Below are 17,534 nucleotides of genomic sequence, written 5' to 3' on the forward strand. Positions count from 1 at the left end.
CCAAGAAAAGCTTCCTACCAACGATTGCTGTCCAGAAGTACAGCTGTTCCTCCTCATTGGTGGTCTTCAAACAAATGCTGAAAGATCACTTGTCAGGTGTGGTGTAGAGGTTGGGATGTGGGGAGGGATGCTTCTTCTTTGGGAGACCTCATCTACCCCGTAGCCTTCCGGCTAGGGATCAAGAGCATGCTGGTAAATGTTTAACCACCAACTCTCCAGGAAAGAACTGTGCATGGGAAACACTTTTAAGTTTAGTCTGCACTTTTAACATTTTCTCCATCACTTGCCAGACTTAAGTCTGGACAATCGACAAGACAATAGATCCAACCCGTATCTTCCGTGTTTGCAGATTTCCTGCATGTAAATGCTCACGCTGAAAATTGAACATTCGGTTCTCAGGAGCCTGGCTCCTAAGATCCCATTTAAGCTGGCTCTAGCACACCCCTGCTACACCCAAGCAACAGCGCTGAGGGGCTTTCCTCACTTTCTCCAAAGGTGGCCCACAGGGGACGTCCATTGGTGGTCCTTTGCTCTCACCAAACGTATATTTTGTTTTTTACTCTCACATTTACTTGACGATTGTAGCTCAAAGGACTGAAGAAGCCACTAATCTAACCTAGATTTCATTTATGCAGATGAAGAAACTGAGGCCCAGAGAAATAAAGTACTTGCCCAAGGTTACACAGCCAATAAGCATCAGGGGTAGGATTTGACCCCAGGTTCTCTGACTCCAGAGCCAGTGGTCTTTCCAATGCACCGTCCTGTCTCCTTTGGAGAAGAGGACAAGAAAGTATGCCCTTTGTTATGATGACTCCCTTCTGGGTTCTCCAGGCTCTGATCCAAGTTTCTCTGCCCCACAGAGGCCTGACCCAAGAGATGCAGAGGTTAGTAACATTGGAAGAACCGTTTGCGGACGTGACCGGGGCAGAGCGACAGTTACTGCAGCATGAAGGGCTCAGGCAGGACATTGAAGAACACCGGCTTCTGGTGCAGGCTGCTCAGCGAGAAGGAGAGCAGCTGGCAGGCAGCGGCCATTTTATGGCCCAAGAGGTCAGTGCAGGAGAAGAGATGAGAGCAGAAGTCAAGGACAGGCTGGCTTTGGGAGGGAGCCCCAGCAAGGAGAGGGAAATCGAGGGGTGAGGATGTGGAAGAATGGGAGCTCAGAGTGTGGGAGGAGCTAGGAACCCAAGGCCTCTCTCTCTAGCCCTGAACAGTCTGGCCGACCTGGACCCATCCTCTGTCTTCTATAACAGCTTAATGGCATAGGAGATAAAGCATCAGGCTTGGAATCATGAGCATTGAGCTCAAATCCTGTCCTGTACAACTACTAGTGGTGTGACCTTGGCCAAATCACTTAACCATTCTGTGCCTCAGTTTCCCCATCTGAAGAATGGGGATAAATGATACCACCTGCCTCATAGGGTTACTGTGAGGATCAGATAAGATAACATGTAAAGCACTTTGCAAACCTTAAAGTGGTATATAAATGGTAGCTATCATCCTCATCCTCATCCTCATCATCCAGGTGATGGAGTGGCACCAAGAACTGGGAGACCAGCTGCAGGAATTGCAGGAAAAGTGGGTACGTCGTCATGGGCTGTACAAAGAGAACTTGGAGCTGCTGACGCTCCGGCAGGAGCTAGAAAAGGCTGACAGTTGGCTGAGCTCAAGAGAGGGCCTCCTCCTGGACCCCAACCTCGGGGTGAGTCAACACCCTGCCCCCCCACCCCCTCCTGCTTCCCTTGGCGCCCTGGCTCCTCCAGCTCACTGGCAGTGCTGGGGCCTCTGCCCAAACAGGACTGATGGGGAGGCAAGTAAAAACAGGCCACCAGTCAAGGAATTTGATTCAACAAAGTAATTCCCCAAATATTTATCATGTCTCATGTGCAAGGTAAACCTTTTGCTCCTTTCAAAATAAAAAGGGCCAAAGCTAAAAGTTCTCTTAAAAGACTATTTCTTAGGTGGCACAGGGGATAGAGTACTGGCCCTGGAGTCAGGAGGACCTGAGTTCAAATGTGGCCTCAGACACCTTAGTTATGTCACCCTGGGCAAATCACTTAACCCTGATTGCCTCACAAAAAAAAAAAAAAAAAAAAAAGACTATTTCTCTGTAAAGTGGATTTTAGATTGTATCATTTGTCCAGTCCTTACCTTTTGTTGCTTATTCAATTAAGCATGTCCCTTATCTTTTCTTGTTAAAAAATAAAGCACCTGCTATGTGCTAGGCACTGAGATGCGAAGACAAAAATGAAATAATCCCTGTTCTCAAAGGGTTTATAGTCTATGGGAGGGGGGTATTGAGGACCTATATAAATGTAAGTATGGTACAGGGTAAATACAGAATATTTTGGGGCAGGTGGGAGAGGTGAAAGCCCTAGGGGGAATTAGAAGGTCCCACGTACTAGGGAGCACTTAAGTTAAGGTTTGAGGGAAACCAAGGATCCTAAGGGGCAGTGGAGAAGGAGGGAGTGCATTCCAGGCATGGGGCACAGCTTGCACAAAGGTACTGAGGTGGGAGATGGAATGTTGTATGCTGGTACAGCAATGGGTGGTGGGAAGACAAAAATGAAAAATAATGCAGAGTTTACACTACGGAACAGAGCCTATGACATATGTGTATGTATGCACAATCTGTAGAATATGATAAAACAAGGAAAGATCATAAAGTGCTGGGAGGGAAGTGCTTGAAGAGGGAAGGGAATATTTTATGCTTGGGGAAGAGTGGGAGGTCAGATCAAGGCTGGCTTCATGTAAGAGGTGGCACATGTGTCGAACCTTGAAAGAAGATGAAGAGCAGGCTTGGGAATTCCAAGCACAGGGATCACTCTGGGCAAACCGGTGAAGGGGGAAGATGGCAGGTCACGTCTGGGGAACCGGTGTGGCTGGAACACAGAGTACATGAAGAAGAGTAACAAGAAACAATCGATTTATTAAGTGCCTCCTTCGTCCCAGGCCGTGTGCTAGGTGCTGGGGATACAAAAAGAGGCAAAAGACAATGGCTGCCCTCAAGGAGCTTACAATCTGAACAAGGCTGGGAAGACGTACGTTGGCACAAGGTTGGGCATCTGGGCCTCATTTCAGCCCTGCTTCTTTCCAGGACTCGGTGTCTGATGTAGAAGAGTTACTCAGAAAGCACCAGGACCTTGAGAAGATGCTGGCCTCTCAGGAAGAGAAGTTTGACCAGCTGCAGAGGAAGACTGAGGCATGGGGCCAAGGCACAAGTCGGGGGTGGTGGTGGTCTATCTTCTTGGCATCCTATTGTGACTCGGCATCCCTCCAAGCCCTTACCTCTTCTTTCTTAACCTTCCTTCCACCCTTCAGCATCACCTCTTTCTGTCCCTGTTCCCATCTAGTACTGCCCCCGAATCTCATCAATGTCAGCTGAATGAAGTGCTATTATAAAGGGGACAGGGAGGGGAAATCTCCTGAAATTGGGGCAGGGTAAAGATGGGAACCACAGAGAACCAGGGGTTCTTTGGAGGGCTGGGTTTGGGAGAAGACTATCTCAGCTCAGAGCCCACGACCCAGGTCAATGGCCCGGTCTTACTCCAGTCTCCATGCTGGGCCCGCAGATTGACCGGAAGCTGCTGGAGCAGGTAGAAGCAGAAGGCTTAAGGTCCGAGACCATGGAAAAGAGAAGTAGACGAGTCCTATCCCTCCAGAAGAGGCCCCTGGAAGGCCTGGGGTCAGGAATGAAGCTGGCTGATAGGACAAACCTAAAGAAGAGGATTGCCTTCCAGCCTTGGACTCCTTCCACCACCATCTTCTCCCCATTGCAAACGGTCAAGCAGAACGTCCCCCTGCAAGAGAGGGAGTCAAGTGGGGAGCAACCCTTGGGGACAAGGGAGACCGATCCTGCTTCCTTCCTATCACCTGGAACCATATTAGTGAGTAATGACCATGGGACCTGGGGTTTGGGACACACTGGGGCAGTGAAGAGTGGTGCAATATATCGGAAAGAACAATGGATTTGGAGTCAGAGGAACTGAGTTCAAATCCCAACTTGGCTATTTACTACCCATGTGACTTCACCTCTGTGAGTGAATGAATTAATGCACGAACAAAGCATTTGTTAATTGCCTTCTACGTGCTAAATGCTGGGGCTACCAATAGAAAAGGAAGGCTGATGCCAGATCTGGTGTTCCAACCTCTCATTTCTCACTCCCGTGGTCCTTTGTTTTCAGAGTCTAAAGGATCCCCCTAACCTGGAGGGGTTAAAAAAACTGAAGGAAAAACAAGAGTTTCTACCTTCAGGGAGGCAGGTGAGTCCCAAGAGATGAGATTGTCTTTATTCTTCTCTCCTCCCGCAACAGTAGGACTATACTCCTTTGAGTCCTCAGGATGAATGGAAAGTGGGGACAGTGAGTGGAGCTATCTGGACCAGACCCAAATGACTTTCTATGGTCTGGGTGTATGTAAGCGGGGGACCCCCTCTCCCCCCAGGATGCTGCTGCTTCTGCAGGACGGGCTCCCACAAAGCCCATCATGGACTGTAAGCAATAGGGCCCTAGGCTGTTCTTCAGAATCCCAGGGAAGGAGGGCTCTGCCTCGGGCTGATAGTCATCCCTTTTCCCTGCCATACTGAAGGAGCCCCAGAGATATCCTTTCATTAAATCACTACACAGGTGCTTGAGCAGGAAGAGAAAGTCTCAGGGGGAGAAGAGAGGAAGAAGGGGAGGAGAACCACTCCCACTGCCCTTGGCTTGTCTCTGCAGCTGGGTGGGAGTCCCTGGAAGAAGTGTGATGGGGCGTTGCAGTGGGACCTCTTGAGGCTGAACCCAGACAAGAGAAAAATACTTGAGGTATGTGGGGTAGATCCCAGATGATTAGGGAAGGAAGGGGAAAAGGTGGGGTGGGTGGCTGAGGAGAGCCCAAAGAAGGGAGAGGGTTCACAGGTGAGGAAAAGCTGAAAAATAGGAGCAAAGACAAGAGGAGTCAGTGTTAGGACCTGCTTTTTGCCTCTTCTCAGGATGTCGCTTCCCCAGACCCCTACAACCTAGTAGGAGCCCAGTGCAGCAAGCTGAGTGGCTGCCTTGAACCAGAGGCCACTTTCTACCAGAGGTGAGAGCCCCTCGGCCTTGGGGGAAGATAGACGTATGATCCCAAGACATAAGAGATAACCAGATACCTCACTTCTGGGATGCAGAGATACTCAATACAGCTCACCCTGGAATGGCTACTTCTTTGGGGGTTCTAAGGGAAAGAGATAAGAGGTTCTGATAGCTAAGAGGTTCCCACAAAAGGACTGTGAGAAGAAAGAAAAGAAGAAAATTGAAACGGTTAAAAATGGTGTGTTTGCCAATCAGGAGAGGAAGCGGTTTCATTTCCTAGAGATGCTTATGATAGATATCCACTCCATATGAAAACCGAGGATTTGGGGAGAAGGGAAAAGAAATAGAAAAGAAAAGAGAAGTAGCATAATAATAATAATAATTAGCAATTAGTGTTTATGTGCATTCTAAGGTCTGCAAAGATCATTACACAAGTTATCTCATTTAAACCTCACAACAACTCTGAGAGATAGGTGCTATTATTATCATCCCTCTTTTATAGATGAGGAAACTGAGGTAGAGGTTGAGTGACTTGCCCAGGGTCACATAGCTGGTAAGTATCTGAAGCAGGATTTTGAAGTCGGGGCAGCCAGGTGGCACATGGATATAGTGTCAGCCTGAAGTCAGGAAGACTCATCTTCCTGAGTTCAAATGTGGCCTCAAACACTAACTGTGTGACCCTGGACAAGTCACTTAACCCTGTTTGCCTCAGTTTCCTCATTTGTAAAGGAAGACAGAGAAGGAAATGGCAAACCATTTCCAGGATCTTTGCCAAGAAAATCCCAAATGAGGTCACGAAGAGTCGGACACACCTGAAATGACTCAACGACTTCCTGAATCCAAGGCCAGCTCTCTCTCTCCTCTATGCCACCTCGATGCCACAAAAGAATGGGCAGATAGCGGGGGCGGCAGACAGCAGAAGTGATTGTGGATGTTAGAAATGGCTGCTGCAGTTGAAGAGATTAGACGTGGTGACAGCTGATAACAGACACCGTGGTGGTCGAAAGAGGACCAGCCACACATGGACAGATTACAGAACAGCACTGCAGTCACAGAGACAGAAGCCTAAGTTTCAGATCCCTTACATGAACAATCAACAAGTATTTATTCAGAGTCTACCATGTGCCGGGCACTGTGTTAGGTGCTGTGAATGCAAAGACCAAAGGACAAAGCAATTTCTGCTCTCGAGGAACTTAGATTCTTTTGGGGAAAAACAACAGGTACACACATAAGAATATTATACAAAGTAAATACAAGGGACTTATACGTTTGTTGTTTAGTCATGTCCAACTCTTTGTCCATACTGTCCATGGGGTTTTCTTAGCAGCGCTCCTGGAGCAGTTTGCCATTTCCTTCTCCAGCTCATTTTACAGACAAGAAACTGAGGCAAGCAGGATTAAGTGACTTGCCCAGGGTCACACAGCTAGTAAGTGTCTAAGGTCAGATTTAAACTCAGGTCTTCCTGACTCCGGGCCCAGTGCTCTATCCACTGAGCCACCAGTTTTGGAGGGAGGGTTATATCCACTGGGAGATCAGGAAAGGCTTCATGTAGAAGATGGTGCTTGAGTGATATTGAAGGAAGGGGAGTCTGTGAGCTAGCAGCGAGGAGAGAGGGCATTTCAGGAATGGGGCACAGCCAGTGCGAAAGCACAGAGGACATAAGGAATAGGACAGAGGACGTGAGGAGCAGAGAAAAGGCCTGCTTGTCTGAATCACAGAGCACAGGAGGAGGAATCATGAGCAAAGAGGTTGGGAAGACAGGCTGGGACCATGTCATGGAGGGCTTTCATTCAAAGAGGGCTTTATAATTGTTCATCTGTTTACATCTATTATCTCATTTGATTTGATCTTTACACTGGAGGTACAAAGAAAGACAGAAGACAGTCCCGGCTCTTGGGGATCTCACAAGCTTAGTGCAAATAATCAAATGATACCCTCTTCTCCAGCCCCATGCTGACGGAAAAGGCAAAATGTTGTAATGACCCAGTTTGGTTGACCGATCTACATGTGTTTTCTGATGGATGGTCTTGGTATTTCTAAGTGAGAAGCCATGCTGGAACGTTAATTCTAACTAGTAGAATGGATCCGGGAAATCAGGAAGCTGCAGAATATAGCTGTTTTAGAGAGAACTCATTGCTGAGCACAGTCTATTCCCTGAACAGTTTTACAATGCCTGTAAAATGATGCCAGCAATTCTTGCCAACCAGCAGATGCCAGTGAATCAAGAGTCCCTAAGACAAGCATGTTGTTTTTTGCATGTGCTGAGGCTGAATTCTGGCATGGTCAGGGATATACCCACAAAATAAAACTTTCAGGGATTTGAAAACGTATATTACCCCTCCAAAGGTGTTACACAGTTTTGGTATTGTTGTTTCGTCATTTTTCAGTCACGTCTGACCCTTCCTGATCCCATTTGCGGTTTTCTTGGCAAAGATACTAGAGTGATTTGTCATTTCCTTCTCCAGCTCATTTTACAGATGAGGAAACTGAGGCAAATGGGGTTAAGTGACTTGCCCAGGGTCACACAGCTAGTAAGTGTCTGAGGCCAGATTTGAACTCCTATTGCTTACTAAATATGAAGAAATAATACAACAAAGGGCTGTTTCTGATTGCTTCTATCATCTTTTTGTACCTCAGCTGAAAGATCAGAAAGATTACCCTATGATTCTCTAAGATGCTTCTAGTTCTAAAAGTCCATAATCATATTGCTTGATCCTCTCCCTGTCTGTGGCACAGTAACAGTTCTGAAATCCTGCTACCAACATCACCAGAAGGACAGACTGGTCTCTCTTTGCACGTCCCAAGCAGCAGTGCCGGTACGTTCCATGGGAAAAACAGGGCAAAGGAAACTGGGCCAATCTGAATTCCCAGGTTTTACTCCCTGGAATCTGCCCAGCTCTTAATCACTCACATTCGTATCATACTTTATTTACTTAATTTTATTTTTTTTTAAGTCCCTTTCTTTCCATTATCTTCTCTGAACCTCATAATTACTCTGTGAGGGAGATAGAGATTATCTCCATTTTATAGCAGAGTTTGGAAGTAAGTCCCAGAGAGGTTGAATGACTTGTCCGAGGTCATAAACCTTGGGACAAGAATCCAGATCTCCCAGCTGGCCTATTCTTTCCACCACACGATAGCTGGTTCCAGGGATCTTCCCCCAGACTTTGTCCTTTTACAATCCCCCTGGTACCTTTTACTTCTTTCTTTTTTGGAAATTCACTCATGTAGGCACTGTTGTTCTAGGAATTCCCTTTCCCAGAACTATAATTGGGAATTCCAGCAATTGGGAGTGGGGAGGGGCAGAGATCCTGGTAGACCCCGAAAATGCATTGCAATCACTTCTAATCTTGGGTGTCTACCAGTGACACAGGTCCCCAGGCAGTCTGAGAAAGCCCTGCTGGGTTGGGTATGGCCACGTACTGACAGGAGCCTGTCCCAGAAGAAAAGTATTACAATTATAATTACAGGGCCCTTGTGGGGAGGGGGGGAAGAGATGCTGGCCTAGCCTCAGGCCAGGAAGGAGACATACTTTCTTTCCAAGAACAACATTGGGTGTGGGGGCTCTCTGTCTATGATAGTCCTAATAATTCATCCCCAGGCCTAATCATAAGCGCACTGAGGCAAAATCCCAGTGGCTCCATGTTAGTTATGGTTCTTCCCTTTCTTGCTTCAGCTGCATCTGAAAATCTCAGATTTTTATTTTTGTTGCTTCGTTTTTACCTCAGAATCTCCCCATAGCCTCAGTCCCTCTAGAACAGGGTTTGGTGGTTTTTTTTGCATGTTTATTGTTATTTTCTGTTTCTTACATAGTTAGGTCAGGTACTCCTCTCCTCCTCCCCCACAAAGAGCCATCCCATATGATAAATAGCATTTTTAGAGAGAAAAAAAAATAGCACAACTGATCAATATCAAAGAAGTTCAAAGACTCGTGCAACAGGTAACACCTGTGGACCGCCTGCCTCCTCCATGAAAGGATAGGTTGGAAATGTCTTCTCATAACTTTTCATTCAAGTCCTGCTTGACCTTTATAATTTTATTATTCACTTTTGAATTTTTGGTGTGTGATTGTTCTTTCCATTTACATTGTTGTGGTTATTGTGTACGTTGTTTTCTTGGTTCTGCTTACTTCACTCTGCATCAGTTCATATAGATCTTTCCATGCTTCTCTGTACTCATCACACATCATTTCTTACAGCACAGTAATATTCCACTCCATTCACATACTACAGTTTGTTGAGCCATTCCCCTATCAATGGGCATCTATTTTGTTTACAATTCCTAGCTATCACAAGAAGTGCTGCTATAAATATTTTGGAGTACATGGGAACTTTCTTCTAATCCTTGGGGTATGAGTTTAGTAATGGAGTTTCTGGTTCAAAGGATATGGACACTTTAATCACTTTATCTGTATAATTCCAAACTACTTTCCAAAATGCTTGTACCATTTCACAGCTCCACCAACAATGTGTTAGTGTGCCTATCTTCCCTCAACCCCTTCAATATTGACTGTTGCTACTTTTTGTAATTTTTGACAATTTACAGGGTGTGGGGCAAAACCTCAGGCTTGTGTTTTTGTTTTTTTGCTGAGGCAATCGGGGTTAGTGACTTGCCCAAGGTCACACAGCTAATAAGTGTCAAGTGTCCAAGGTCAGATTTGAACTCAGGTCCTCCTGACTCCCAGGCCAGAGTTCTGTCCATTGCACCCCATAGCTGCCCCAACTTAGGGTTGTTTTGATTTGCATTTACATTATTATTAGTGATTTGAGGCATTTTTTTCATATGGCTTTGAATACTTTGCAATTCTCACGAGAACTGTTTCTTCATATCCTTTGTCCATGTATCTATTGGAGAATGGCTAAGGATAGGGATTCTTAAACCATTTTTGTATCATTGGACCCCTTCCCAGAATGTTTTTAAATAACTGAAGGAAATTCAAAATTTCAGTTAGAGGTTAGTGAAAATAAAGATGTAATTTTTTTGCCATCTGAGTTCACAGGTGCCTATAATCTATCTACTGACCTCTTGGGGGTCCATGGACCCCAGCTTAAGAACCCTGCTCTAGGATAATTCTTGCCTTGGTTCCTACAGATTCGCCTTCAGTTTGGATCTCCTGAGCTCTGGCTTTCATAGCATTCCCCTTTTAATGGCAAAGCATAGAAACCCCACAGCACTTGACACAATGGCACAGTAACACATCAGAAATGGTCAATAAATTATTATTGCTTGAAAAACTCCACCCAGAGACTCTGGGTCTCGGAGGAGAGCATGAAGCCAAGAAAGGGAAGCCTTTCTGGAGAAGACTCAGCCACTGAACCAGGGCCTGACTTCTGATCTGATCTTGCCCCATAGCGTTTCCCAAGGCCCAAGGATTAAGCCTAGAACCCAGAGCCAAACATCTCAGCTCCTTGAGTGGGAACCCTTCTGAGAAACTGCCTAACAAGATCATCCTACCCAGGTAAGGGACCGGGGTAAGGAGTGTGTGGAAGAGATGCCATTCTCTGAGCTCAATCAGCTTTTTAGGAGGTTATCTCTGTGTCTTTGGATGTCCTCAGCTATCCTAGGAGAGACAGAGCTTGGTACTTAGGGCTCTTCCTGGGACTCGGAGCCCTCCCACTCAGCACTGCCCTGTTTCCTCCAGTGCCAATGGCCAAGTAAGCACAAGACAGCCAGACGTTCTGGTGTCACGGGCTGCCTGGGTTCCCCTCGATCCCACCTGTGCGCTCTCTCATCACGCACATGCCCTGTTCCAGATCAGCCCATCTCCTGCCGCACTCTGAGAGAAACGATGTTGTCTGTTCACAGGCGGACACCTTCCTTTAAGCTCCAGAGGAAGACTGGACCTTTGGAGAGAACAACACAAGACTTCATGCGGCCTCCAGCTCCTGGCCGTGCCATTGGTAAGGGGCGTCCCGTGTGTCTCCCCTTCCACGTCCGGTGAATCACGCTCCAAACAAGATGTCTAAAATAAGGCAGGGGAGAGGTTATCTAATTTGGGAAAACCTACTCCTTACAATTTTAGTCTTTCCTCCTATTTTCCCCTTTACTTATACAGAACATATGTGCTCTTCTTATCTGGCCTCTACTTTCCTCTCTGCCTTGTACCTTGCCTTCATCTCTGGCTAGCCCAGACTTTAAGGTACCCTCTACTTAGGGAAGAAAGGAACCCCACTCTCTCTGTCACAGTTAAGAGCTGGGAAGCTAAAGTCTGGTGACTCCTGCAAATGCCTGTGTATTTATCCGCTGTCTCCTCACCAAGAATCCTTTGAGGTTGAGAGACCTGATCAGGAGCAAAAATGCAGGAAGGGCAGGCTTTCTGGAATAATAATCATAACAATTATTATTTACAGAAGGCTTTAAAGTTGGCAAAGCAGTGTTCCTAAGTGCTCTTTCCAGCCATCCCACTTGGGGCCCTGAACCTGTGCTTAAACTGTGGAATGTGAACTTTGAGGTTCAGAAACCTCATGGGGATGGGAGGGCATCCCATGGTCCTGGGCACAGATGACCATCATTCTGCCTCTTTATCATCTCTTACAGACCCTGCCCCCTTCCCTTGGTGTTCTTCTCTCCCTCATTTAGTCTTCCCCCACTTCTACTCCAAGGTCTGCTTGGGCTCTACATAGGGATATGGTCGGCCTACATGGAGAGGTAGAAGTACTTACAGTTAGATGGGAACATATCTGATAAAGGGGGTGCAAGGACATACAGGAATGAATAGACTATATTCCCATAATATGCCAAACTACAGACATTACTCTCACAGACACAGCAATCTTACACGTAGGGATTTCATGCACCAAGCTGTCTACACCATTGCCCAGCACTGTCTACACCACTGCCTAGCCTAGATCTAGAAGGAAGGAGGAAACCCTGTTCCTGGGCAGAGAGGTGCCTGAGAAAAATCAGCTCTGTGGTTCCCTCAGCCTCATGGTCCCTCCCATATATAATTTAATAATAATAATAACAGGGGAGGCAGCCTGTTGTAATGCCTGAAGAGCTGGCCTTGGAGTCAGAAATATCTGGGTTCAGGCGCCACCTCTGACATAGATTGGAAGATGAACAATTCAGCTCCCAGGGCCCTAGGCAAGGCCGTAGTAACTCACAACCTTATTGTTGGAGGGTATTTCCAGACCAGGAATCCCCCACACCGATGAAATTACAAGTCTCAACCTATTAGGAATAGCTGACATTTTACATAGTGTTGAATATTCGCAAATTGCTTTACAGACACCTTTGAGCTTCACAGAAACCCCAGAGGTCAATAGGATGAGAACGATTATCTCAGTTTTGGTGGTGCAATGTTCCATAGTGCTTGGTCATGTCCGACTCTTCGTGACCCCATTTGGGGTTTTCCTGGCAAAGCTCCTGGAGTGGTTTGCCAATTCCTTCTCCAGCCCATTTTATAGATAAGGAAACTGAGGCAGACAGGGTTATGTGACTAGCCCAGGGTCGCATAGCTAGTAAGTGTCTGAGGCCAGTTTTGAACCCTGGTCTTCTGGACTCCAGACCCAGCATTCTGTCCACCGAACCACCTAGCTGCCCCTCTTTTCTCAGTTTTATAGATGTGCCAACCTACACACAGGTTTCACACTTTCCACAGGTAAATGACTTGCCCATGATCACATAGCAGCTCACAAGTATCAAAGGCATGGGTCAAATCCAGGTCCCTGTGGACTTCAAGTCCAGTGTTGTTTCCACTCTGACACATTGTCTCTGTGTGTAGAAAAGTCAGTCAACAAGCATTTTTAAAAAACATTACCGAAACACAGCAAGGTGAGTCATAGGGTCCGCGTTATAAAGTTAGGTGGTACAGTGGATAGAATGCTAGACCTGGAGTCAGAAGGACATGGGGTCAAATGTGACTTCTGACTAGCTCAGTGACCCTGGACAAGGCATTTAACCTGTCTGCCTCGGTTTCCTTATTTGTAAAATAGCAGCGCCTACCGCCAAGGGTTGTTATGAAGATGAGATATTTGTAAAGTACATTGCAAACCATAAAGTGTCATATAAATGCTAGTTTTTATCACCATGATAGGTTGTTTTTTTTTTAATATATAATCTTGGTCATTTCTGAAGATAACTTGCCTGCTCCCAACAATTCTTCTAAAAAGAGATGGGGCCTGGAGTTGTGGAGAAGGCCAGAGAGTTAAAAAGGATCTCAGTTTGGGGGGGAAAAAAAGCAAGAAGCAACCAGACCCATCAGCGCCCTGCTCCCTGGTAAAACCAGACTCCCTGTTCTCCTGCAGGACCTGGGACTGTGGATGAGACAGCGAGGGCTCCCAACCTCAGCACGGAGGAAAAGGAGAAGCTCTAGAAAGACATTCCGGAGAAACTGTGGTTCAGAAGGAGTGGACACCAGGAAGGAGAGTATCTTGATGTGGAATGCTACCCCATTGACCTTTACATGAAATCTGTTCTTTTGAATGAGGCATATCCTTGCATTGTAATATCCCAGTCATGAATCACATGCCCCTTTAATGATCTCTCGTGTTAGGTTCTCAAGTTCATGACACATACTTCATGCATGTGCATGACATCCGCCCCACTTCCTCATTATTGTTTCCTGTGAATTCTGCTCTCCAGAGCAAAGTCCTGCACCCCAGCCCTGAAGTTTTTCTCAAAACTTTAAGACAACAAACAAACAAACAAAAAAAAACCAACCAAACAAAAAAAAACAACTTTAAGAAATCCCAGCACATATCTCCTTTTATCCTCACAAGGTTCTGCGGCTCAGGTTGCAAATGGCTTAACAAGACAGAGCAGAGCAGGGGTGAGGACAGTGACAAGGCTATTTCCTCCTGAAATTAAGCTGTTTCTGTTGTTTATTCTGTCCATGGTGGTACTGTCTCTAGGTCTCATAGTTAAGGCAGTGTGGTACAGTTGAAAGAGCCTTGGAGTCTAAGGACCTGGATTCAAATCCTGTCTCTGATGCTTACTACTTGTGTGACCTTGGGTAAGTCACAACTTCCCTAGGCCTCAGTTTCCTCATCTGTAAAATGAGGTGATCAGATCGGATGACCTCAGTGGTCCCTTCCAGCTTTAGACTGACGACCTTATGATCCTAGGACCTGGATTCAAATCCTGCCTTTCCCACCTACTATCTATATGACCTTGGAAAAGTTGCTTAAACTCCCTGGACCTCAGTTTCCTCATCTGTAAAATGAGGTGATCAGATCAGATGACCTCAGTGGTCCTTTCCAGCTCTAAATTGATGACTCCTAAAGTGGAAGGAGCACTCGGAGTCAGAAGGCCTAGATGCTAGTCCTGGATCACCCAGTTACTACCTGTGTGGCCCTGGATGTCACCTAAGCCTCCTGAACCTGTTTGTTCATCTGCAGAATGAAAGGATTAGCCCAGATGATCCTTAAGGTCCCTTCCAGATCTAAAATTCTTTGATTCCTTCTTGAATAGAAGGAAGTGGCTCTTCAGCTGTCTTCTCTGTTGGATCACGGGAACCACTCAGGATTAGACAAAGCAGAGTTGACTTCTCTGCTTTCCAGAAGGCCGGGGATGATGGAGGGGACTCCTAACAGAATGAGAACAAAGACCCAGGAGGAAGACAAGGGAGAAGAATCCAAAGGGAACCCAATTCAGGGGCGTATGAGGGTCAAGAGGTGGACAGGTAGAACAAAGGGAGCATTTGGAGCTATGTATGGGAACCAGTGCTACCCTAGAAAGAACCTGGAAAGCATCTCCAGGGGTTGTGGAGCCCTGGAGAAGCAGGTGATGGAAGGATCTGGAGGCACAGCTGGTATTTTCATCACTGTTACCAACTGAAGACAGGGACCTTAAGAGGGAGCAGAGGATATAGGAAGTGACGAGCAGGTTAAGAAGATGGCGTCAAAAATGTTTTCTGGACCATCACATAAGATATAAGAAGGGCAGGTTCTTGGCTAGAAACAATACACATGGAATGAAAGAATCTATTCGAGAGGGAAAAAAGGGTCCGGGTACAGTAGTCAAACCAGATAGTAGAGGAGGTAGCAAGCATGACATAGGGTGATGAGGAACAGGAAGAGGCGCTCAGGCATTCGCAGGAGACTATAATGAGGAAGCGGGGCAGATATCATGCACATGCATGAAGTGTGTGTCATGAACTCGAGAGCCTAATATGAGAGGTAAATACAATCTCTAGAGATCATTAACTCTTAATGGGGGGGTGTGGTTCATGACTGGGATATTGCAAGGATAGGCCTCATTCTAAAGAACAGATTTCACATAAAGGGCAATGGGGTAGCATTGCACATCAACATACTCACCTGTGTGGAAATCCCCATGAGAAGAGAAGCAAGGGACGAAGCATTTTATTGTGACTTGAAGGAAGAAGGTGAATCAAAGCTACCATCATAGTATACTAAGCATCACCGGGCCAGCTGCTGGAAATGGCTGATGGCATCCTCACAGACTACAAAGGTGGCATGGAAGCAGGTTAGATTTGCGAGAGGAAACTTTTAACAAGTCAGATATCTGCTGGAAGACTGTCTGCTAAAAGCAGAGCAGCTGGTAAATTCTGGATTTACCTAATTGATAATTTCATCTTCCGAAAGATGGAGGAAACAACAAGTAGGGCATATGGCTCATCTGGCCCTGGGTTCTTTTTCTTTTTAAGGTTTTTTTTTTCAATTAACAAGTATTTATTCTCTCTCCTTCATACCTTGTCCCAGCACTGGATTAAAAAAAAAAAGGAAGAAAAAAAAATCCTTGTAATAAATATGCATAGTTAAGCAAAATAAATTCCCATCTTGCTGACTCTTGTTCTGACTAACAAAGGGAAAATAGTGAAGTAGGAATGAAGGAAACTTTGAGAGACAGTGGCTACACGCTCTTAGTTTGTGATGATACATGAGATGGGGCATCCCCAGCATTGTCAGATGTGTATGTAGCAGCATTGGAGGAGTACTGTGAGAGGCTAGGAAGGATCCAAGGCCAGAAGGCACTTACAAGGGAAGGTTGGTCGAAAGGAATGGTAGACTCCCAAGAATGAAATATTGCTTGTATAGTCTAAATTGATTTTGAAAAGAAAAAAAGGAAGAGGTGTTTAACAAGAATTACATGGCTGAATAGAGAGATCACCAGTGAACTCAGATTTCACAAATGTAAGAGATATAAACACAGGCAAGTAACTGCAGACACATACAAAAGAATGGCGATAGTATGAGGAAATTTTGTTCTGTTTCTTCTTTCACAACATGACTAATGTGGAAATATGTTTACATGATTGCACATGCATAACCTATATCAGATTGTTTGCCATCTTGGGGAAGGGGGATGGAAGGGAGGGAGAAAAATTTGAAACTCAAAATCTTACAAAAAATGAATGCTGAAAACTATCTTTACATGTAATTGGAAAAAATAAAACACTATTTACCAAAAAAAAAAAAAAAAAAAGAATAGTATGAGGAAAGTTAGAGCCCTGCATGTGCTACAGCTTTTGGTAAATGCTAAAGAAAATGAAGGAGGGCACTTTTAGCTATGAGGAAGCAAAAAGATCAAAGAAGGAGTAAAACCCCTGCCTGGTGCAGATGGGAAGACAGAGGATGGAAAGGAAGCAGAATTACTTGACTCCCTTTTTCGTTTCTATTTTCTCTACAAAGAGGAATTTTTTCAGAATGTAATAGAGAACAAAACTGTTTATGGAGGAATTAGAAACCATGGTGTTGTTCAGTCGTTCACTCATGTTCGACTCTGTGACCCTACTGACCACAGCACACCATGAAACCCATAAGGAAGAGCTGGGGTGAATCCCTACCTGCTCTTAACGAGTTCAGGTACTTGGCCTGGATGTCCTACACCCTAGGCTACTGAAAGAACTCACTGGTCTGATTGTTGGATTGTTAATGAAGTGTCCTAACTTTCAAAAAATGGAAAACATTGGACACTTCCAACCATAATGTCATAGGACTTAGAGGTAGAGGAGGCCTCGGCAATCATCTAGTACAATTCCTTCGTTTTATAGATGAAGCAGCTGGGCCCAGAGAAGTGACCGGCAGAGGTGGTAGAACAGGAAAGCCAGATTTGGATGAGGTCCCATGACTTCAAGGTCAGCACCTTTTCTGACCCTTCCCAAGCTAATAAAAGCTGATTGAGTGTTTCACACGCCTCCTCATTTGGTGCTGACAACAACCTCCAGAAACCATGGGGACTTGGGGCCCCATTGTACCAGCTCCTGGCTGGTGACGTTGATGTTAATTCTTGGTTTAAAAAGAAAAAAAAACTTAAAACAGATCATTAAAATAGTCATTTGTGAGTATTTTGAAAGGGAGGAGCCAGCATAATTCATCATCCAGAAGAGATCATTCTACCCACACTAATCTAATTTCTTTTTTGACAGGTGGCTAGACTAGTAAATTAGGAAGAATGATAGCTAGCATTCATATAGTGCTTACTATGTTAAGCACTCTACTATTGTCTCATAACAACCCAAGGAGGTAAGTACTATTATTGTCCCCATTTTACAGATGAGGAGACTGAGACAAACAGGAT

General features: G+C 45.5%; 2 protein-coding genes across 2 annotated transcripts in view; both read left to right on the top strand.

Annotated features, from left to right (window-relative positions):
• SPTBN5 (spectrin beta, non-erythrocytic 5) overlaps window positions 1-3,385 on the top strand; it is an 87,565-nt gene extending 84,180 nt beyond the window's left edge. The window contains exons 60-63 of the mRNA XM_027870196.1: window positions 861-1,050; window positions 1,526-1,702; window positions 3,098-3,221; window positions 3,354-3,385. Coding sequence (XP_027725997.1) covers window positions 861-1,050; window positions 1,526-1,702; window positions 3,098-3,221; window positions 3,354-3,385 — 523 coding nt within the window. The remainder of the gene's footprint in view (window positions 1-860; window positions 1,051-1,525; window positions 1,703-3,097; window positions 3,222-3,353) is intronic.
• Window positions 3,386-3,557: 172 nt separating this feature from the next.
• On the top strand, window positions 3,558-14,025 carry LOC114049015. The gene is made up of 8 exons (XM_027870197.1): window positions 3,558-3,887; window positions 4,185-4,262; window positions 4,626-4,802; window positions 4,970-5,061; window positions 7,788-7,867; window positions 10,404-10,509; window positions 10,857-10,951; window positions 13,298-14,025. Exons 1-8 carry the CDS (start codon window positions 3,558-3,560, stop codon window positions 13,363-13,365), a joined length of 1,026 nt encoding a protein of 341 aa, XP_027725998.1. The 3' UTR covers window positions 13,366-14,025.
• Window positions 14,026-17,534: the final 3,509 nt, after the last annotated feature.

Source organism: Vombatus ursinus, unplaced genomic scaffold (genome assembly GCF_900497805.2).
Source record: "Vombatus ursinus unplaced genomic scaffold, bare-nosed wombat genome assembly UNPS02014794.1, whole genome shotgun sequence".
Taxonomy (NCBI): domain Eukaryota; kingdom Metazoa; phylum Chordata; class Mammalia; order Diprotodontia; family Vombatidae; genus Vombatus; species Vombatus ursinus.

Bases quoted from the DNA above. Each gene is read 5' to 3' on its own strand.
- LOC114049015 (XM_027870197.1), top strand. From the start codon at position 3,558: ATGCTGGGCCCGCAGATTGACCGGAAGCTGCTGGAGCAGGTAGAAGCA. The intron at 7,868-10,403 runs GTACGTTCCATG...CTTGCCCCATAG, and splicing joins CGTCCCAAGCAGCAGTGCCG to CGTTTCCCAAGGCCCAAGGA. The intron at 10,952-13,297 runs GTAAGGGGCGTC...GTTCTCCTGCAG, and splicing joins AGCTCCTGGCCGTGCCATTG to GACCTGGGACTGTGGATGAG.